Source organism: Capra hircus, chromosome 17, assembly GCF_001704415.2.
Source record: "Capra hircus breed San Clemente chromosome 17, ASM170441v1, whole genome shotgun sequence".
NCBI classification, from domain to species: domain Eukaryota; kingdom Metazoa; phylum Chordata; class Mammalia; order Artiodactyla; family Bovidae; genus Capra; species Capra hircus.
In genome coordinates, this window is record NC_030824.1 from 8,136,119 (window position 1) to 8,159,094 (window position 22,976).

The 22,976-nt window shown below is 51.3% G+C and overlaps 1 protein-coding gene across 1 annotated transcript; it reads right to left on the reverse strand.

Annotated features, from left to right (window-relative positions):
- Positions 2,804-22,964, reverse strand: ACADS (acyl-CoA dehydrogenase, C-2 to C-3 short chain). Its single transcript, XM_018061122.1, has 10 exons — positions 22,824-22,964; positions 21,402-21,565; positions 5,775-5,924; positions 5,452-5,563; positions 4,945-5,096; positions 4,500-4,670; positions 4,281-4,418; positions 4,010-4,105; positions 3,755-3,811; positions 2,804-3,578 (listed from the first exon to the last, which is right to left on the reverse strand). Exons 1-10 carry the CDS (start codon positions 22,867-22,869, stop codon positions 3,426-3,428), a joined length of 1,239 nt encoding a protein of 412 aa, XP_017916611.1. The 5' UTR covers positions 22,870-22,964; the 3' UTR covers positions 2,804-3,425.

Here is a 22,976-nt window from a genome sequence, read left to right on the forward strand (position 1 = left end):
CTTTATTTTGGGGGGGCTCCAAAATCACTGCAAATGGTGACTGCAGCCATGAAATTAAAAGACGCTTACTCCTTGGAAGGAAAGTTATGACCAACCTAGACAGCATATTAAAAAGCAGAGATGTGACTTTGTCAACAAAGGTCTGTCTAGTCAAAGCCACGGTTTTTCCAGTAGTCATGTATGGGTGTGAGAGTTGGACTATAAAGAAAGCTGAGCACTGAAGAATTGATGCTTTTGAACTGTGGTGTTGGAGAAGACTCTTGAGGGTCCCTTGGACTGCAAGGAGATCCAACCAGTCCATTCTAAAGGAGATCAGTCCTGGGTATTCATTGGAAGGACTGATGTTCAAGCTGAAACTCCAGTACTTTGGCTACCTGATGCAAAGAGCTGACTCCTTGGAAAAGACCATGATGCTGGGAAAGATTGAAGGCGGGAAGAGAAGGGGACGACAGAGGATAAGATGGTTGGATGGCATCACCGACTCATGGACATGAGTTTGAGTAAATTCTGGGAGTTGGTGACGGACAGGGAAGCCTGGAGTGCTGCGTCCATGGGGTTGCAAAGAGTCAGATACAACTGAGTGACTGAACTGACTTCTGTGCCACACCCCCTCCCGCCCGCCCCCGCAACTGGAAAGGGAGACCCAAGACCTATGAGCTTTTGGAAGTCCAGGAGTGCATATACTGGACCTTGTTTCAGAGACCCGGGTTTTTCACCAGTGAACTGGAGGATATGGTATTGTTATGCCCAAGTTGCGAAATCTCCCAATGACCACCAGGGAGCCGGTATCCGATGCAAAAGCAAGAGAGTTTTTATTACCAAGCTTGAGCTGGGGCTCCCACCATTACCAATGCAGCAGCTAAGGAGAGGAGCCCCGAGTTTTGGGTTACACTGCTTATATAGGGAATATTCATGTGAAAAGGTAACAAAGAGGGTGTTCAGGCTGAAGGACTACTGATTGGTTATCCTCTTCTATAGGGTTGTGTGTGGATTTCTGATTGTTTTTTTTTACTTCCACGGTAGATCATTACTTCCAAGGTAAATCACAAATGTCACAATTGTAAACCATTACTTCCAAGGTAAATCACAAATTATTGAACTTAAAGTCAGGAGGTTTAACCTAAGGGCTGATTGGCTCTTGCACAGTGGGGCAAATTTAGGCAATATCCAAAGTCTAAGTCTGTTTGCCTGTTACCTTTGCAAAATGGAGTTCTTTTATAAGATGGAGTAGCTCAGGCTCTTCAGTATGGCTCTATCTGGCCCTGTCGCTGAGGTTCTTCCCAGCCGTATCTGAGAAGAACACTGTCAGCTGGGGCGGCCACTGGGCAAATCAGCGTATTTCCCGTGCGGGGCTGACTCCGCTGGCCCAGCCCTGTGCCCTGAAGGAGCTCTGTGGCTCTGGCTGCCTGGCCCTTCACGGCCTGGAGCCTTTGCAGCAGGGAGGCCAGGCAGGCTTGATGCCAGGCCAGGAGGGGCCAGAGTCCGGAGCAGGAGAAGCAGGTTCCCAGCCTGGCGCCCCGCCTGGGACCGGGGCTCAGGTTGGGCCCCCTCTGTTCCCCTGTGAACCTCAAAGCCCCTTCACCCTCCACCACTGCCTGGAGGAAAGGCCCAGAGACTGCCTCAACCTCGTGCCTGTCCCCACACCCTCACCCGGGCCAGGAGCCAGGGCTGCCTTGTTGGAGGCGTTGTGGTGCCATCTGGACGCCTGTGGTGCCCCAGTCACTGAGAGAGACCGTCCTTCCCCAGCCTCCCAGGTGGCTCAACCGTGGCTGCTCCGGGGCAGGAGCCCGGAATCCCAGGCTGCTCCCCGCACCTTCAGCTTGCACCCCAAACCAGGGTCCCGCAGAGGGGTGCGCTGGCCGCTTACCTGGAGTAGGAGGAGGCGGAGCTCCGCAGACGCCGAGGCAGCAGCGAAGCGGTCCGTGCGCTCCTGGCGGCCGCGTCCGTGCGCCTGGGCATCTCGGGATCCCGGGATCCCGCACCTGTTACCAGTCACGCCTCGCCCGCCTGCGCGGTGGGGGAAACACGCCGCCTCCGCTGCGCCTCCCGGCCCCGCACGGCCAGGCTCCTCCATCCCGCGCACTTGGACCAGGTGCCCCGCCACCAGGGAACGTGTGCCCAAAGAACCGCTCTCTCCCGCGGGAGCCTCGGCTCGGGCGCTGCCGGAGGGTCAAAAGCAAGGCCGGCCCTGGGCGCCCGGGGTCCGCGGGCTGGAGGCGGCCTCCCAAACCTGCACGGAATCCGCGCGCGGCGACGGCCCGCGTGGTTGGGCGCCCACTGCATGGTGGCTCCAAATGGATCATGTCCCCGTTCCCTCTGCCCTCCAGAGACCTCAAGTCTACGTCTCAGCCCTTCCCGCTCGGCGGCGGCGGGCTGTCCCCACCTCCTCTGAAGCTCTTTGCGGGCTCTTCTCACTCCCACCCCAACCCCCTTTTCCGTCTTCTCCAGCAGCTCCACTCTCTTCTCTGCCTTGGGCCACAGCGGTGATGGTCGCGTGCTCCCCTCGATCCCCGCAGAGGCTCTTCCCTTCCAACGCCAGCCCCGCAGCACCGGGACTGAAAACCCAACTCTCCTAAAACCCGTTTCCTTGCTGAGTTTATGATTAACCCCTCTCTCCAAAACTTTGCGCTTCCCTAGTGGCTCAGATGGTAATGAATCTGCCTGCAATGCAGGAGTCCCTGGTTCTGTTCAGCCGCGCCGCCCCCCACCTCACATACACACTCACACAGGGTGGGGGTTTGTAGAGAGCAGGCTAAAGGACCATCGTTCCCTCCCCAGCAGCACTCAGGCAAGGACACAAGGGTCAGGGGACAGGTATGCTTTATTATTCGGTTCCCACATATAATTGTCCCAAAGCACAAGTCAGATCCCTCACCTGTACTCATTTATACTTTACAAAGGTTATCGATGCGCAGGAAGGCTTCCATAACGACCCAGCCCCAAGGCGGTGGTGGCCTCAGAGAACGCAACTTCTGCGTCGAGATGTGGTCGTTCGGGCCTCCACCCCACTCCTCCAGACCCTGACCTCAGAGGAAATGGCAGACGCTGGGTCTCCTGCTCAGCGCCAGGACCCACAGGACAGAACCGGGGAGTCCCCGGGGGGATCATTTCTCCCCACGGGCCAGCCCCCAGATGAAGAAAATAAGGCACGGTCAACGGTGGAGAGGGAACAAAGTCAAGAAACGGAGCTGGAGATGGGCGTCCTCAGGCCAGGTCGCAGCCCCGCCTCCGCTTCCTCCTAGGAAGCCGACTCCAGGGTGGACAGAGGTGACAGCCGGCAGCAGGCCCACCCAGGAGGCTGGGCCTGGGGTGGGAGGGGTCCTGGCAAGAGGGGGCGTGGCCCCGCCCCTCCTTCCGCCCCCTTTTCCAGGGTCCTCGGGCCAGCCCAGCTCCCCGGCCAGCACGGTCGGCCCTCCACAGAGGGCTCAGCTCCGGTAGCTCTTGAGCAGGTGCCCGGCGACCACCAGCCTCTGGATCTCACTGGTGCCCTCATAAATCTCGGTGATGCGGGCGTCGCGGTAGTGCCGCTCAGCCGGCATCTCCGTCACGTAGCCCATGCCGCCCAGGATCTGCATGGCCTGAGGGGGAACGCAAGGGCTCAGGAAAGGAAGACCAGCCCCTGCCCTCCCCAACTCGTGGGGGAGAGACAGGGCAGGACCATCCCCGTGGAAGGACCAGCGGGGAGGAAGCAGCAGCCGGCACACTGCCGCTTAACCAACCCTGGGGAGCTCACCCAGGCAGTGGGGACGCTCACCTGGTGGGTGATGGCAGTTGCGGCCTCCGATGCAGCCAGCTTGGCCATTGCCGCCTCCTAACCACAGAGGACGGTGGCGTCAGAAATTCTTAGCACCTGGCCTGTTCAACAGGGCGGGCTTGGGGAAGCCGCCCCTTGGAGCGATAAACCCACAGGCTCAAGGAACTGGGACCCCGCCCAGACGGCTCCCTCAGTGCCTCTGCCGCCACGGAAGCTCTGGCCTGGGCCCGGGGAGACCCCCTGCCCCACTGGCACCTTGGTGAAAGGCTTCTTGTTGTCCTTCAGCATGGCAGCGCGCCAGGTCAGCAGCCGGGCACTCTCCAGGGCCAGGGCCATGTCCGCCAACTTGAACTGCAACAGCCCAGACCCGCCCCACCGTCAGTGCTGGCCCGCCCTCCCCTCTTCCTGAGGGGCGGGATGGAGGAGGGCGGAGGACAGGGCCGAGGCCGAAAGCCTTCCGGGAGCCAGACAGGACAGGCCGAAACCGCGTCCCTCTGGCGTCCAGGCAAGGCTGCGCCTCCGTTACCTGGATGCTCTGCAGCTTGGTGAGGGGCGCCCCGAAAGCACTGCGGTTCTCGGCGTAGCTCACAGCACAGTCCAGCGCGGCCTGGGCGATGCCCAGGGCCTGGGAGGCGATGCCGATGCGGCCCATGTCCAGGGTTTGCTGTGAGGACCCACCTGTCAGGAGCCGGCCGTTCCCCAGGGCCTCACCCTAGGGATCCCCGCCCCCCGCTGCCAGGCTCACCATGGCGACCTTGAAGCCCAGCCCCGGCTCCCCCAGCAGGCTGTCCTTGGGGATGCGACAGTCCTCGAAGATGAGGTTGGCCGTGGACGAGGCCCGGATGCCCAGCTTGTCTTCCTTCTTCCCCAGCGTGAGCCCGGGTGTGGGCATGGGGACCAGGAAGGCACTGATGCCCTGGAGGCCGGGACACGCCCCTGACTTGCTCACCGGCCCGAGGCCACGCCCCTCAGACGAACCACCCGAGACTCCCACTCGGCCCCCCCCCCCGCAATTTCCACCTCCCTCAGAACCTCGCTGTGATGCCCTCTGCCGGCTCCTCCGGGGACAGCGCCGCCCGGGGCCGGAAAGGGTCGGCTGGCAAGAGCCCCGGAGCCCAAGCGGCTGTCAGACCAGAGACGTAGCTGGAGAAACTGAACCGCTCGCCGCCCCTCCCTTGCGGGCCCCCCACCTTGTTATACAAGGATCTGTCGGTGCTGGCGAAGACCACGACGGCTGAGGCCTCCCAGGCGTTGGTGATCCAGGCCTTGGTGCCACTCAGGACCCACGAGTCACCGTCTGCCCGCGCGGTGGTGGCCGCGGCCCCTGCATCGCTGCCGTTCCCTGCCCCACACGCAGACTCAGAGTCCACCGCCGCCAGCTTGCCCAGGACCCAAGCTCACACCTCCCACACCAAGCACCCCGCAACCCCGCCAAGCAACACCCCCATTCCACGCCCCACCCCCACCCCAACCCCCCAACCCCCACAGCTGATGGACCAGACCCAGGCGCAGGGAATCAGGGTCTGGCTCCTGAGAGAAGGGGCTGGAGGGCCACACCAGCTCCCTCTCTAGAGGTGGGGGGACGTGGCACCTGGCTGTCTCCAAGCCAAAGGGACCGCGGGGTGCAGGTCCGTCCTTCCCAGCGCAGGCAGGGCGGGGCGGGGGCGGGGCGGGTGAGCACGGTCCCAGGGTGGTACCTGGTTCACTGAGGGCGAAGCAGCCGATCTTCTCGCCACTAGTGAAGGGAGTGACCCACCGCTGCTTCTGCTCCTTGGTGCCGAACTTCAGGATGGGCCCTAAGTAGAGGGACTGGGGGGACAGTGTGGGGAGGTCGTTGCAGGCCCCAGCACACCCGCAGACCCACCCCCAGGCCTCCTCTCTCCAGAGGCCCCATGCAAAGGACCAGGCCTAGTGGCGGTCAAGGGCGGGGAGCCAAGGGAGGGCTGTGCCCGGACGTGGGGCCGTCTGGAGCCTCCCTCCCCCGCTGCCTGTGTGTCCGAGGCCCAGGCGGGAGACTCACATTGTTGACACTCATGATGACTCCCGTGGAGGCGCAGCCCCGGCTGATCTCCTCCATGGCGATGGAGTAGGCCAGGTAATCGAGGCCGGCTCCGCCGAGCTCCTCGGGCACGTCCATGGCCATGAGCCCCAGCTCGCCCATCTTCTTCACCTGGCCCCAGGGAAGGATGTCAAGGGCAGCTCCCGGGGGACGGGGGTAGGGTGGGGCCACAGGGCCCACCCTCTCCAACCCCAACCCACCTGCCCCCAGGCTGGTGCCCACAGAAACTTAGGTCATGTGACCCTAACCACCCACCCCGGAACCCCCAAGGCTGGATCTGTATGACAGCCCTGTTGTCTCAGGCAGTCCTGTCCCCATACTCTGCCCTCACTCATCTCTGTGTCTACAGCCACAACCGGTGAGCACGCAGAAGGCACAAGAAGGCTTCGGGGGCTCTGAGGTGAAGGAGCAGGGCAGCACAGTGCCACACAGACCTTTCAGCCCCTCACGCTCACCACACAGCCTGTCCTCCCCACCACAGGGCCTTTGCACATGCTGTTCCTGTCAGTGATGCCCCGTATCAACGGGTTGTTAACTCCTCCCGCCTGGGGGTCTCAGCTCAGGCATCACTTCTGCTGGGTGGCCATCTCGGACCTCACTGAGTCAAATCCTTTAATCACACACTCCCGCAGGACCTGTAACTTCACACCTTTTCATGTGCTTGTTCTGATTACGGTCTCTCTCCCTGACCACAAGGGCAGAGATGGTGCAGTTTTGCCCACTGCTGTATTCTAGTGCCAGTGAAAGACTCGATTAAAGGGAAGAGCCTGGAATGTCTGACTTGGAATCCAGGAGTGGCTGGGGTTAATGATCAAGTGCCTTTTACATGCTCAGCGCTGGAAAGCGCTTCATGTGTATTCTCGGTCGAGTCTCTCCGAAGCTTGAAGCTTTGCTGAGTCAACCTCATGTCACAGGTGAGGAAGCCGGAGCTCAGGGAGGTGGAGCGATTTGCACAGGGTGGACCTTGTAAATGGTGGGGTGAGACTGAAACCCAGCACTGACTCCAGGACCACAACCAGCTCAGTCTGCACAAGGTGAGTGATCCGTGTACGGAGTTTAAAAAAGAAAGTCTTATTGACCGCTTGCCAGGAGCCAGCACAGGAGATCCCACCCATGGCAAAGGTCATGAGGAAGAGCCCTGATGAGCAAAGGCGGATCAGGACTCAAGGGACTCCCCGACCCCACCCATGACAAGGTCATGCAGGCAAGGTGGATCAAGAACTCAAGGGGTCCCTTAGATCTGCTCGAGCATCTATCCCCAAAACCAAAATCTGTCTGTTACACTACACTCTTCTGACATTAACAGGGGCTATCCCCGACCACCTTTCTCTGGAAAATTAACTTAGAGCTTCAGTTAATAGTCTCCTGCATATAAAAGGAATGTCTCAGGTCAAACCTCTCTGCTGGCAGACTAGCTTGTGTAACAGGATTATCCACACTCTTGCTACTACGTACATGATTGTTTCAGTTCAGTTCAGTCGCTCAGTCGTGTCCAACTCTTTGCGACCCCATGAATCGCAGCACGCCAGGCCTCCCTGTCCATCACCATCTCCCGGAGTTCACTCAGACTCACGTCCATCGAGTCAGTGATGCCATCCAGCCATCTCATCCTCAGTTGTCCCCTTCTCCTCCTGCCCTCAATCCCTCCCAGCATCAGGGTCTTTTCCAATGAGTCAACTCTTCACATGAGGTGGCCAAAGTACTGGAGCTTCAACTTTAGCATCATTCCTTCCAAAGAAATCCCAGGGCTGATCTCCTTCAGAATGGACTGGTTGGATCTCCTTGCAGTCCAAGGGACTCTCAGGAATCTTCTCCGACACCACAGTTCAAAAGCATCAATTCTTCGGTGCTCAGCCTTCTTCACAGTCCAACTCTCACATCCGTACATGACCACAGGAAAAACCATAGCCTTGACTAGACGGACCTTAGTCGGCAAAGTAATGTCTCTGCTTTTGAATATGCTATCTGGGTTGGTCATAACTTTTCTTCCAAGGAGTAAGCGTCTTTTAATTTCATGGCTGTAGTCACCATCTGCAGGGATTTTGGAGGCCCCAAAAATAAAGTCTGACACTGTTTCCACTGTTTCCCCATCTATTTCTCATGAGGTGATGGGACAGGATGCCAAGATCTTCGTTTTCTGAATGTTGAGCTTTAAGCCAACTTTTTCACTCTCCTCTTTCACTTTCATCAAGAGGCTTTTTAGTTCTTCACTTTCTGCCATAAGGGTGGTGTCATCTGCATATCTGAGGTTATTGATATTTCTCCCAGCAATCTTGATTCCAGCTTGTGTTTCTTCCAGTCCAGCATTTCTCATGATGTACTCTGCATATCAGTTAAATAAGCAGGATGACAATATACAGCCTTGACGTACTCCTTTTCCTATTTGGAACCAGTCTGTTGTTTCATGTCCAGTTCTAACTGTTGCTTCCTGACCTGCATACAGATTTCTCAAGAGGCAGGTCAAGTGGCCTGGTATTCCCATCTCTTTCTGAATTTTCCACAGTTTATTGTGATCCGCACAGTCAAAGGCTTTGGCATAGTCAATAAAGCAGAAATAGATGTTTTCCTGGAACTCTCTTGCTTTTTCCATGATCCAGCAGATGTTGGCAATTTGATCTCTGGTTCCTCTGCCTTTTCTAAAACCAGCTTGAACATCAGGGAGTTCACGGTTCACGTATTGCTGAAGCCTGGCTTGGAGAATTTTGAGATTGTTTACAGCCTCTCAACCATAAACAGCACAGAGAGTTTGGAGTATTTTGAAAGTCTTAGTTAGCATAGGGTTTTTCTAAAGATAAAAATCATGTTCGTGAAGGGTTTCATTGCTGAGTTAATGATTGCCAACAGGCCTCCATATCCTTAGGCATCTGGGAGTATGTTAATCAATGTAATTGGAATGTAGAAAAAGAAATACAGTAGTTTTGATGTTAGCAATACTAGACTTTTGAGTTAGTGAATTTTCTCTTTGTTATAAATCACTGTACTCCTCTTTCTTTGTTATAAATCATTGTGTCCTTGCTATGTAAGAATGTAACTTTATCACTATCTTAAGACTAAGTAGATCTTAAGGGAAAACAAGTTTTCTGATTGACTATCCTTTATCAATCCCTGGGATTTCTTTGGAAGGAATGATGCTAAAGCTGAAACTCCAGTACTTTGGCCACCTCATGCGAAGAGTTGACTCACTGGAAAAGACTCTGATGCTGGGAGGGATTGGGGGCAGGAGGAGAAGGGGACGACTGAGGATGAGATGGCTGGATGGCATCACTGACTCAATGGACGCGAGTCTGAATGAACTCCGGGATTTGGTGATGGACAGGGAGGCCTGGCATGCTGCGATTCATGGGGTCGCAAAGAGTCGGACACGACTGAGCAACTGAACTGAACTGAACTGAACATTTATCAATAGAAAGAAAGATGGGGCCATAAAATGTTAATCGGTCCCCAAACCAGAAGATATTGTAAACAAACATAAGACCCTTGTAAGAACAAAGATACGCAAAGAACACTGTCTTTAGATAAGGGTCAGAGCAGCTGACCCTGTGTGACTCTGTTTCTTACATTTATCTCTATGTACAACTAAAAGTATAAAAGCGGACCTGGAAAATAAAGAAACGGACCAGTTTGTGGAAAGACTGGTTTCCCCCGTGTCGTCTTTTCTCGCTCTTTTCTTTTCTGGCTGAATTTCCATCTGGAGTGCGGAGGCTCACCAGGCCTACTAGTTTTGCCGGGGCTTCTTAGATCAGAACGTCTCTGCTCCTTCGGGAGACCTGGAAGACACCTGTGGCCTACGTAGGTGGTGCAAACTCCTTGTGTCAGAGTTTTATTGGTTCTCCGCGTAAACCAAGTTATTCAGCCTCTTTTCTCCACTAATTTTCCTACTACACTGTTCTTTTCTAATCTCTCTCCATATCTTTAATTAATCAATTTTCCTCTAGACGCCTACTCCGTCCCTGCTTCAAATTACCCTGGATCCACCGGGGCTGGACCCCAGCAACCGCCAGTTGATCTACAATGCTGTGTGAATTTTCTGCTGTATAGCAAAGTAACTCTGCTATACAGATTCTTTTTCATATTCTTTTCCATATGGTTTACCGCGGGATATTGAATATAGTTCCATGTGCTGTACAGAAAAGGCCTTGCTGTTTATCCATCCTGTATACAAGAGTTTGCACCTGCTAACCCCAAACTCCCAATTCGTCCCTCCCTCACCCCCGTCTCCTTGGCAACTACGTGTCTGTTCTCCCTGTCTGTGAGTCTGTTTCTGTTCCGTATTAGTAGATAGGTTCAATCTGTGATGTGTTTTAGGTAACACAGGTAAGTGATATCACATGGTATTTGTCTTTCTCTTTGACTTACTTCACTTCGTATGATAACCTCTAGGGCCACCACGGTACTGCAAGTGACATTATGTCATCCTTGCTCGTGGCTGAGCAATATTCCACCCTATGTACGAGCCACATGTTCTTTATCCGCTTATCTGCCCATGGACAGGTTGTTTGCCTGTCTTGGCTACTGTGCACAGTGCTGCTAGGAACACAGGGGTCCATGTTATCTTTTCAAATTATAGCTTTGTCTGGATATATGCCCAGTACTGGGACTGCTGGACCACATGGCGACTCTATTTTCAGTTTTCTGAGGAGCCTCCCTACTGTTATCCACTGCATCAATTTACATTCCCACCAACAGCACAGGAGGGTTCCCTTTGTTCCACACCCTCTCCAGCATTTATTATTCAGAGACTTTTGAATGATGGCCATTCCGACCGGTGTGAGGTGGTACCCCTATAGTTTCCATTTGCATTTCTCTAAGAATTAGAGTGGCATTTCTTATCATTAAGTGACTGAGACGTTCTTGACTCGACAGCAATGTCCGGGAAGAGAGGCATCGGTGAATTTGCTGAACTTTCACAATGATTTGTGTCCCTCTATGAAACTGGGTGTTTGATTCCACCTTGAGTTGTTCCCATGCGAGACAATTTGCAAGGCTCTACGCTTGGGGTGGGCCTGACCCACCTCAGGGTCTCCCCTGTAATACGGGGGAGGAGATGGCCTGTGCCTAGGAGGCAGAATGACAGCCTCACAGAGACAAGCGCGCCCTAATCCCCAGGTTCAAAGAGACTGAGTATGCTCAAAGAGACTCTGCCGAGGAGATTAAGCAAAGGACCCTGAGGTGAGGACGGGCTTCCCTGGATCATCCAGGGGATCATCCAGGACATCCTGTGTCTTCACAGGGCCCTTGTAAGGGAAAGAGGAGAAACAGGAAAAGGCCAGGCAGTGACTCTCCCTGGGGCCTGCCCAAAGGCCTGCCCAAACCTTGATCAGAGCCCAGAGAGACCAGCTCTGGATTTCTGCCCTCCAGGAATGGTCAGGTACTAAGTGTACACTGCCTTACGCCACTGCTTCTGGGGCCTGGTGCTGCAACAGCAATCGGAAGCTAGTACACAGTGACAAATAGGATTCAGAGCCACCAGGGACGTGGCATTTCCAGAGTCACTTAAAAAAAAAATTCTGTGGTCACTGCACACCTGGGGACAGCAGCAGGTGACACTGCTCAGGGAGCTGGCGGGGACCGAGGAGTGGGTGAGGGTGGGAGGATCTGAGAGTCAACTTCTAGGTAAGTTGATAGGAAGTCAGGGGTCCCCAAGGAGGAAAGAGGGGTCTGGGGCTCTCAAAGAGGAGATAGGGGTCTGGAGTTCTCAAGGAGGAGAAAGGGACAAATTTTTCCCCCCTATATTCCTTAGTTTTAGTCACATCAGATGTTTTTTTCTTTAAGCCCAGAGCTGATAAAACAACTCAGCTTCAACTCTGTACTAAGGATTTTATATATAAAACAACAATGTATCCTGCTTGAGGACATGTTTCTCTTGGCCATGATCCTGTTCTCCTGAACATGATGTTCTCAGTCCTGTCTGACTCTTTGCGAACCCACGGACTGTAACATACACTATATTATAGACTATATTACAGTCTATGGAATTCTCCAGGCCAGAATACTCGAGTGGGTAGGCTTTCCCTTCTCCAGGGGATCTTCCCAACCCAGGGATGGAACCCAGCAGATTCTTTACCAGCTGAGCCACCAGGGAAACCCAAGAATACTGGAGTGGGTAGCCTATCCCTTCTCCAGTGGATCTTCCCAATCTAGGAATTGGACCGGGGTCTCCGGCAATGCAGGTGGATTCTTTACTAACAGAGCTATGAGGGAAGCCCAAGGATTACATATATAACAACAATGTATCCTGCTTGAGGACATGTTTCTCTTTCTTGAGAACCTTCTGACTAATCCTGTTATCTTAAAATGTATATTATGGGAGGGGGGTCTAGTAAAATCTTTCTATTGTTAGTTCTAATTCTGTCATCTTAAAATGTAAATTGTGGGAGTGGGTCTAGTAAGATCTCTACAACTGTGAGACATTCTTTTGATTTATTGTAATAACCAATTAAAAATATATATAGCTCCCTTGCTAAGACTAGCATTCTCCGCCCCCTTCTGATGTCTGTGTCAGAAGCTTCCTCTGTCCCTTTTCACTGTAATAAAACTTCTGCCACAAAAGAGCCCTGAGTGGTCAAGCCTGGTCTCTGGTCCTGAAGCTGAATCTTCTTGGGAGGTCACTGAATCCGACATGGTTCACTGCAAGCTACCAGATCAAGGAGTGGGTGAGGGTGGGAAGTAGAGTGCAGCTGAGGCGCTGTCTGTCTCTGAGCACAACCTGGGGACTCAGAGCCCAGGGCCAGCACCGGGATGGCCTCAGAACAGAGCCCCTTTTGAGCCCACACTTATGGCCTCCGGCAAACCTATTCCAGAGTGAGGTAGTGGTTTACTGGGGAAGCCTGTGCTGGCTTACCAGCTAGAGCTGCATTCTACCAGGAGCTAGAAATACGCAGCGTCCCCAAGATTCATGCTCAGGCCCAGACAGGAACCCCACTGGAGGGCTTTCTCTGGCCAAACAACAAAAGAAACTGAAGTAGAAAAAAAAAAAAAGCCCCATTTGTCTCACCCTACATGCACCATCCAGCTTCTCTAGGCATTAAGACACACACCCCCCTCTTTAGTCTCTCTCTCTCTCTCTCTCTGGTCCACGACCATGGGATAAGTGACACATTAGCCCACCACACCAAGAAGACTCCATTTCACCCCAGGAGACAGAAGGGGAACCGAAATTCCCAGGTGGAGTACAGGCAGGACAAGGACAACCCCGTTTTCCTGTGATGGGTCGGGGCTCTCGCGCAGATGGTGACGGTCCCGGGACACCCAGAGTCCGATGAGAAAGCCAGGGCCCCTGGCTCTCTGCCCCTCACCCCGCCCCCTAGTGCTCTCTGTACCAGAAGAGAAAGCTGCCGGAGTCCCCAGTGACTGCACCCACGTGGCGGCCTCACCAGCATGCTATTTCCCCCCCAAGCTTTCTCATTCTCAAGTGTATCTGGAGATTTCTGGCAATACGCCATGGCCAGCTGCAGGACCATTCCAGGGAAAATGTGGAGACGGAAAGGCAGTGGAGAGAAGAGATGGCGTGATCAAGAAGAAAGCGAAGACAAAATAAAAAGCAGTACACACACACACAAAAAGACCGTGTGTCCAGCTGCAGAAACCATTTCTGATCTCGGCATGTTTGATGTTAACTGGCTAACAGCAGCCAGCCTCCCTAATATTTTTGCCAATATTTTTGCCAATTTTGAGCGATCGCAAGGAGAGCCCCTCAGAGACACTACCCACAGTGGTTACTCTCCATGCCTGTGTCTGTGAACCAGGAGTGTGGACCTGCAACCCTGACCGGGCCAAGCCTGCTGCTGCTGCTAAGTCACTTCAGTCGTGTCCGACTCTGTGCAACCCCATAGACGGCACCCCACCAGGCTCCCCTGTCCCTGGGATTCTCCAGGCAAGAATACTGGAGTGGGTTGCCATTTCCTTCTCCAAAGCATGAAAGAGAAAAGTGAAAGTGAAGTCGCTCAGTCGTGTCCGACTGTTAGTGACCCCATGGACTGCAGCCCACCAGGCTCTTCCATCCATGGGATTTTCCAGGCAAGGGTACTGGAGTAGGGTGCCACTGCCTTCCAAACCCGCAAGAGAGGGACTTCCCTGGCAGTCTAGTGGTTAAGACGCCCCATTTTCAACGCAGGGGTTGCGGATTCAATTCCTGATTGAATTATGGGTTCTTGGCACACACCAGCACAGAGTAGAAGCTGGGGAGGCGGCTCCCGTGGCCCTTTCCCATGAATAAAGCAACGGATCTTCAACAAGTAAGGAGACGTGATTCTCTAAAGGGAGTTAGTTTGGACTCTCATGAGCATAAGGGTGTCGGAATTAAGGGTGCTCATGTGCTGCGTACATTCTCAGTCACTAAGTTGTTTCCAACTCTTTTGTGACCCCATGGACTGTAGCCTACCAGGCTTCTCTGTGCATGGGATTTTCCTGGCAAGAAGACTGGAGTGGGTTGCCATTCCCTCCTCCAGGGCATCTTCCTGACCCAGGGATAGAACCCACAACTCCTGCATTGCAGGCGGATTCTTTACCACTGAGTCACCTGGGGAGGCCCCAGTTGCATGGCCAAAAGTAAATAAATAAATAAATATTTTAAATGCATGAAGTTTATTTAAAAACAAAAAAACAAAACTCCCAAGAGAACATGTGAGAAAGAGAAAGACCCCTTTCTTAGCAAAGCAAGCCTTCAGCACCTCTGCCTTCATATGTGGGACCTGTTTCAGAGGATGCTTCGTATACAAATCAGTGCTTTTAAGTCACTTCTAAAGCTCACATTTCTAAAAAGTCAAGTTTGTCCTGAGTTTGCCGATGCTCATGAGAGTCCAAACTAACTCCCTTTAGAGAATCACGTCTCCTTACTTGTTGAAGATCCGTTGCTTTATTCATGGGAAAGGGCCATGGGAGCCACCTCCCCAGCTTCTACGCTGTGCTGCTGTGTGCCGAGTGCTGGGACAGTAAGAGCATTCAGGATGACTTGACCAAAAAGTTCAAGTCCATAAATTCAGCAAACATCTGCTGAATGCCAAGCACTCACTTGGCAAGGAGGTGTTTCGCTGGGCCAGGAGGTAGGGGTTTGAACAAGCCTGGCCTTCAGGAAGGCAACCTTAGAAAATAACTGGGTTACAGGACACACACAATAGCATGATAAGCACACCCAGAGAACCAGGGATTATGAACACAGAGTGACAAATTCTTGGTAGGAGAGGTGAAAGGTGATGCTATTCAGGGGACACCACCAGGGTGGCGGTAACAAGAGTCTGTGCATGTGAATAAGAGGAAAAATGGAGTATGGTTCGAGAGGCTTCTATGTGGTACACTATCATCTGAGATTAGGGCAAGAGGAGGAAAAGCAGATTTTGCACCCAATACATTAAACTTACTCAATAAACATTCACTGAATGAAGGAAAAGAAATTGGGTTCCGTTTTCTAGATATAAGCACGCACATACAGGGACGTCCCTGGCGGTTGCGGTGGTTAGGCCGCGGTGCTTGCACTGCAGGGGACTTGGGTTCAATCCCTAATTGGGGAACTAAAATCCTGCAAGCCATACAGTGCGGCCAAAAATAAATAAATAGATAAAAATTCACATATACATTCTCAGGTTCCGGAGTCCAAAGCTGGTTTGGAAACACCATTCTATTTCTAATTTCCCTTTATTATATAATAGCATTGTATATCCATAACTGTTCCTTTTTTTTCCCCCTGGGAGTTGTGGGGGGTAGGTTTGGACACAGAAAGACCAAAGTTCAAACCTAGATTACAAAACCAGCCAAGTGAGCAGAGACTGGCGCTAGCCTTCCACCTCCTTCATGGCCTGTCCACCTCTCAATTCTTCTCCCCTTGACTCTCCCTCAGGAAACCCACTTTTCCTGGGAGAAAAAATTCATCAGGAAAAAAAATATTAGAAAACACTGACTAAGCATTTCCTGCAGGTTGGGGGGAGCACAGAATCTACATCTGGCTCCTCCGATTCCAGCCCTGTGGCTTTATTGACAGGGAAATGAAATTCCTGGCTTCTGTTTCCTCATCTGAACACTGGAGATCAGTGAAGAAACTGCCTGAGTGGTTTGTTGATGATTTAAGGGTGAGTACATGAAAATCACCAGTTTATTGGACATGAGTTTGAGCAAACTCCAGGAGGTAGTGGAGGACACAGGACCCTGGCGGGCTACAGTCTGTGGGGTCGCAAAGAGTCAGACACGACTGAGCAACTGGACAACAACCTGGAATATGGTAACCCCCAAATGAGAGTTACTCCTGTTATTATTACTATCGTCATTTTAAAACACGACTGGTATTATTTTAAATTTTGCAGCCTATCCTATTACCCCTGTGTCTACCGTTTTGATCCTTCTGCTTGTTTAAGTCCTGGATTTCCTTCTGTAACTAGAGCTGAGCACCACCCATAGTAACAGAGACAGTGAGAAAAACTGTGAGCCAATACACTTTGATCCTCAGCGAAGGGACACCCTGGGCAACCGCTGCATCCCATCAGTGACCAAAATGAGAGCGTCCAATTCATGTGAGGCAGTGGCAAGATCAGAGATCAGAAGATTTAGCACCATTCCTCCCCAAGCCCTAGAACTTCAGGCAATTCTTACAACTGTTCCTTTATCCCCTGTTGCTGTTCAGTCACTAAGCCTGCAGCACGCCAGGCTTCCCTGTCCTTCACCATCTCCCAGAGCTTGCTCAAACTCATGTCCATTCACTCGGTGATGCTATCCAAACATATCCTCTGTTGTCCCCTTCTCATCCTGCCCTCAGTCTTTCCCAGCATCAGGGTCTTTTCCTTGGAGAAGGAAATGGCAACCCACTCCAGTGTTCTTGCCTGGGGAATCCCAGGGATGGCAGAGCCAGTTGAGCTGCCGCCTAGGGGGTCGCACAGAGTCAGACATGACTGAAGTGACTTAGCAGAAGCAGCAGGGTCTTTTCCAATGAGTCAGCTCTTTGCATCGGGTGGCCAAAGCATTGGAGTTTCAGCAACATTGAATATTCAGGGTTGATTTTCTTTAGGATTGACTGGTTTGATCTCCTTGCAGTCCAAGGTACTCTCAAGAGTCTTCTCCAGCACAACACTTTGAAAGCATCAATTACTGGGCAATCAGCCTTCTTTATGGTCTAACCCTCACATCTATACATGACTACTGGAAAAACCATAGCTTATATAAGGACTATACAGACCTTTGTAGGCAAAGTGATGTCTCTGCTTTTTAATATGCTGTCTAGGTTTATCATAGCTTTTCTTCCAAGGAGCAAGTGTCTTTTAATTTCATGGCTGCAGTCACTATCCGCAGTGATTTTGGAGCACAAAACAATAAAGTCTGACACTGTTTCCACTGTTTCCCCATCTGTTTGCCACGACATGATGGAACTGGATGTCATGATCTTCATTTTCTGAATGTTGAGTTTTAAGCCAACTTTTTCACTCTCCTCTTTCACCTTCATCAAGCAGCTCTTTAGTTCCTCTTTGCCTTCTGTCATAAGGGGGTATCATCTGCATATCTGAGGTTACTGATATTTCTCCCAGCAATCTTGAATCCAGCTTGTGATTCATCCAGCCCGGTATTTCGCATGATGTACTCTGCATATAAGTTGAATAAACAGGACAACACTATACAGCCTTGACGTACTCCTTTCCCAATTCTGACACAGTCTGTTGTTCCATATCCAATTCTAACTTCGCTTCTTGACCTCTGTACAGATTTCTCAGGAGGCAGGTCAGGTGGTCTGGTATTCCATCTCTTTCAGAATTTTCCACAGTTTGTTGTGATCCACACAGTCAAAGGCTTTAGCATGGTCAATGAAGCAGAAGTAGATGTTTTTCTGGAACTCTCATGCTTTTTCGATGATCCAGGGGATGTTGGCAGTTTGATCTCTGGTTCCTCTGCCTTTTCTAAATCCAGCTTGCACATTTGGAAGTTCTCGGTTCATGAACTGTTGAAGCCTAGCTTGAAGGGTTTTGAGCATTGTCTTGCTCACAAGTGAAATGAGTGCAATTGTGTGGTAGTTTGGACATTCTTTAGTATTGCCCCTCTTTGGGGTTGGAGTGAAAACTGACCTTTTCCAGTCCTGTGGCCACTGCTGAGTTTTGCAAATTTGCTAGCATATCGAATGCAGCACTTTCACAGAATCATCTTTTAGGATCTGAAATGGCTCAGCTAGAATTCTGTCACCTCCACTAGCTTTGTTGGTAGTAATGCTTCCTAAGGCCCATTTGACTTTGCATGCCAGGACTTCTGGTTCTAGATGACTGACCATACCATAGTGGTTATCTGGGTCATTAAGACCTTTTTTGTACAGTTCTTTTTCAGGTATGACCTAAATCAAATCCTTTATGATTATACAGTGGAAATGAGAAGTAGATTTAAGGGACTAGATTTGATAGACAGAGTGCCTGATGAACTATAGACCGAGGTTCGTGACATTGTACGGGATACAGCGATCAAGACCATTCCCATAGAAAAGAAATGCAAAACAGCAAAATGGCCGTCTGGGGAGGCCTTACAAATAGCTGTGAAAAAAAGAGAAGCGAAAAGCAAAGAAGAAAAGGAAAGATATAAGCATCTGAATGCAGAGTTCCAGAGAATAGCAAGGAGAGATAAGAAAGCCTTCCTCAGTGATCAATGCAAAGAAATAGAGGAAAACAACAGAATGGGAAAGACTAGAGATCTCTTCAAGAAAATTAGAGACACCAAGGGAACAATTCATGCAAACATGGGCCCAATAAACGACAGAATGGTGTGGACCTAACAGAAGCAGAAGATATTAGGAAGCGGTGGCAAGAATATACAGAAGAACTGAACAAAAAAGATCTTCATGACCCTGATAACCACAATGGTGTGATCACTCACCTAGAGCCAGACATCCTGGAATATGAAGTTAAGTGGGCCTTAGAAAGCATCACTACAAACAAAGCTAGTGGAGGTGATGGAATTCCAGTTGAGCTATTTCAAATCCTGAAAGATGATGCTGTCAAAGTGCTGCACTCAATATGCCAGCAAATTTGGAAAACTCAGCAGTGGCCACAGGACTGGAAAAGGTCAGTTTTCATTCCAATCCCAAAGAAAGGCAATGCCAAAGAATGTTCAAACTACTGCACAACTGCACTCATCTCACACGCTAGAAAAGTAATGCTCAAAATTCTCCAAGCCAGGCTTCAGCAATACGTGAACCATGATCTTCCAGATATTCAAGGTGGTTTTAGAAAAGGCAGAGGAAACAGAGGTCAAATTGCCAACATCCGGTGGATCATGGAAAAAGCAAGAGAGCTCCAGAAAAACATCTATTTCTGCTTTATTGACTATGCCAAAGCCTTTGACTGTGTGGATCACAATAAACTGTGGAAAATTCTGAAAGAGATGGGAATACCAGACCACCTGACCTGCCTCTTGAGAAACCTATATGCAGGTCAGGAAGCAACAGTTAGAACTGGACATGGAACAACAGACTGGTTCCAAATAGGAAAAGGAGTACGTCAAGGCTGTATATTGTCATCCTGCTTATTTAACTTATATGCAGAGTACATCATGAGAAATGCTGGGCTGGAAGAAACACAAGCTGGAATCAAGATTGCTGGGAGAAATATCAATAACCTCAGATATGCAGATGACACCACCCTTATGGCAGAAAGTGAAGAGGAACTCAAGAGCCTATGGATGAAAGTGAAAGAGGAGAGTGAAAAAGTTGGCTTACAGCTCAACATTCAGAAAACAAAGATCATGTCATCTGGTCCCATCACTGCATGGGAAATAGATGGGGAAACAGTGGAAACAGTGTCAGACTTTATTTTGGGGGCTCCAAAATCCCTGCAGATGGTGATTGCAGCCATGAAATTAAAAGACGCTTACTCCTTGGAAGGAAAGTTATGACCAACCTAGATAGCATATTGAAAAGCAGAGATATTACTTTGCCAACAAAGGTCCGTCTAGCCAAGGTTATGGTTTTTCCAGTGGTCATGTATGGATGTGAGAGTTGGACTGTGAAGAAAGCTGAGTGTCAAAGAATTGATGCTTTTGAACTGTGGTGTTGGAGAAGACTCTTAAGAATCCCTTGGACTGCAAGGAGATCCAACCAGTCCATTCTAAAGGAGATCAGTCCTGGGTGTTCATTGGAAGGACTGATGCTGAAGCTGAAACTCTAATACTTTGGCCACCTCATGCGAAGAGTTGACTCATTGGAAAAGACCCTGATGCTGGGAGGGGTTGGGGGCAGGAGGAAAAGAGGATGACCGAGGATGAGATGGCTGGATGGTATCACTGACTCGATGGACATGAGTTTGGGTAAACTCTGGGAGTTGGTGATGGACAGGGAGGCCTGGCGTGCTGCAGTTCATGGGGTTGCAAAGAGTCGATTACGACTGAGTGACTGAACTGAACTGAACACTTAGAGTATGAATTCTAGCTCCACAGACTGGTAAGCCTTGGAAAATCACATTCCCTCTCTGTGCTTCAACTTTCTCAACTGTAATAAAAATAATAATAGTATTAATAGCTTCTGTTTTTCAAATGCACCATGAACTTAACATACATGATCGCCTACAATCCTCACAACCATTCCAGGAGGCCAAATGGAGATTAGACCTGCAGCTAGGGATAACTAAATGCAATGAAGACAACTTCAAGGCTTACCACATAACAGGTGCCCAATTCATTTTGGTGCTCAGAATGCCACCCACCTACTCTACTTTGAGCTCTTTGGATGTTATATCCACAGTCCAGGCACAGTGCCCGGTATACTGTGAACACACAGCACGCACTAAGATGGGAAAACTGGCCCCAAGGCTGAAGAAGCATGTTAACAGCGATCACAAGTTCTGAATTCAGGCCTGACAGAATCGCTTTATCACAAGTCATCTCAGCAATATCTACTAAGTGTTTACAATCATGTACCAGACAACTTGTTAAATCCCATGGGAGGGTACAGCAGAAGCGCTTGTCCTCGCAGGAACGATACAGTGGTATAGGAAGGACAGGACTGACTGGGATCTCAGCGGCCGGCAGAAGACAGACTTGAGTTGGAACCTTAGCTCTGTAACTCATTAGCTCCACGACCTTGGGCCACATTATTTAAGCCTCTCATCAATCCGAGTTTCATCAACTACACAACAGGATACGTAATAATGGCACCTTCATCTCATTGGACAGTTTTAAGAGACAGATAAGCTAGGCACTTCCCTAGTGGTCCAATGGTTAAGACTCCGAGCTGCCACCAAAGGGGGCGTGAGTTCGATCCCCGGTCAGGGAACTAAGATTCTGCATGATGCAGCCAAAAAAATAAAAGAAAAGAAACAGGTGTGCTAACCCATCAGCACTTAGGAGAGTGCCAAGCACATGTCAGCATTTTATGTGTTAACTATTATTATCAACACAATGCCTGGTATACAGTAAGCATAGCAATCATCCACCACAATTACTGTTATTCCAGAAGTTATTATCCTGGCTACAGGCCTCATGCTGGAGAGTGGAAACCTCCACGGCATTTTCTGGCTCCCAGGACCACACACCCTGAGGGTTCCCTGGCTGCAGTGTCACTGCCTCTGGTTGTCACTGTCACCAGTTATCCTGGAGCAGAGGGAAGATTCCATCACTGGGTGCTGAGGTTGGAACCCTCACCTGAGCTTCTGGGAAGCGATGCTCCTTGTCCACCTGGGCTGCTATGGGAAAGAGCTCCTTCTCGGCAAAGTCGCGGCACGTCTGCCGCAGCATCTGGTGAGTCTCGGGCAATTCAACAGACTGGTAGACGGTATGTAGGCGACGCCAGCCCCAAGGCCAGGGGGCTGCCAGAGAGAAAAGGAGTCAGTGGAAGGGGAATGCAAGAGGTCTCATGTAGTAATTAAAATAATAACAGTGATCCACTTACTGGGTAGGCTTCCTTGGTGGCTCAGATGGTAAAGAAACTGCCTGCAATGCAGGAGACCCAAGTTCGACCCCTGGGTCAGGAAGATCCCCTGGAGAAGGGAATGACTACCCACTCCAGTATTCTCGCCTGGAGAATTTCATGGACAGAGGAGCCTGGCGGGCTACTGTCCATGGGGTCACAGAGTTGGACACGACTGAGTGATGAACACTTTTTCACTTACTGGGTGGTTCTCCACCACAGATGACTCGTGTCCCCCAGGGGGACATCTGGCAATGTCCCGAGACATTTTTGGTTGCCTCAACCAAAGGGTGGTAGGGAGTGGGTAGAGGCCAGGAACACTGCTAAACCTTGTACAGGACAGAACCCATGATAAAGAACTAGGGGCCCAAAATGTCATTAACACTGCTGTTGAGAACAGAACGGAATGCTCGCCATGCTTGCTGAATACTTTGTACAACAGTCCTACTCAGTGGCCAGCGTAACAAGTGATAGCAGCAGCACAGCTCTGCGACCCCAGGCAAGGATCTTAACTCCACCGGCTTCTCTGAATGTGGAGGACAGTAGTGCTCTGCTCCTGGGCTAGAACCAGGAAAACTAACCGGAGCACTTAGCACGTAACCCTAACCCTGCTGAAAGTAGTGACAGCTCTCAAAGAGGGTCCCCTTTACTATTATTCGGGGTGAGTGGGTCTTGACCGGGCAAGGGAAGCCCTGGCCACAGGTGCCACTGTGGCTACAGGGTAGAGAAATCAGAAGATGGGAAAGAGGCTACTAGCGAGCTCCTGTAATCTGCCAGGCACCTGTGTTTTACTCCTTGTAACAACTCTATGAGAACAGCAGTATTACTGTGGTCGTTTCACACAAGGGCCCAAGGTCACGGTCTGGGTTCAACCCCAGACCTGGCACCCTAGGAATGGCGTACCCTGAACCTCCTCCGAAGGTGTAATAAGTGAGGGGGTGAGGGTGGGGCCGGTGGTGCAGCGTGAGAAGCGGGCTGGGACTGGGGGTCGGGGCAGGGGCCACGCAGGCGCAAGGAGTAGCCTAACTGGGGCAAAGGCCTTGCGATCCGGAGGGGGCACCGCCCGTCCGCCCGCCCTGCCGCAGGGGTGAACCCGCTGCCCGGACCCACGCCCGCCCCGCCCGCCTCCCCACCGTGCGGGGTCGGAACGCACTCACCTCCGCGGACAAGGCCACAGGCCCGGGCGAGCAGCGTGGCAGCCATGGAGGACAGACAAGGCGAGCTGGTACTGGGCTTCTTCCCGGCGACCTCCGGGCTGTAGCACGGTTCCGGGCCGCGCGGGGCGGGACCTGCGCCTGTCAGGAGCCCCG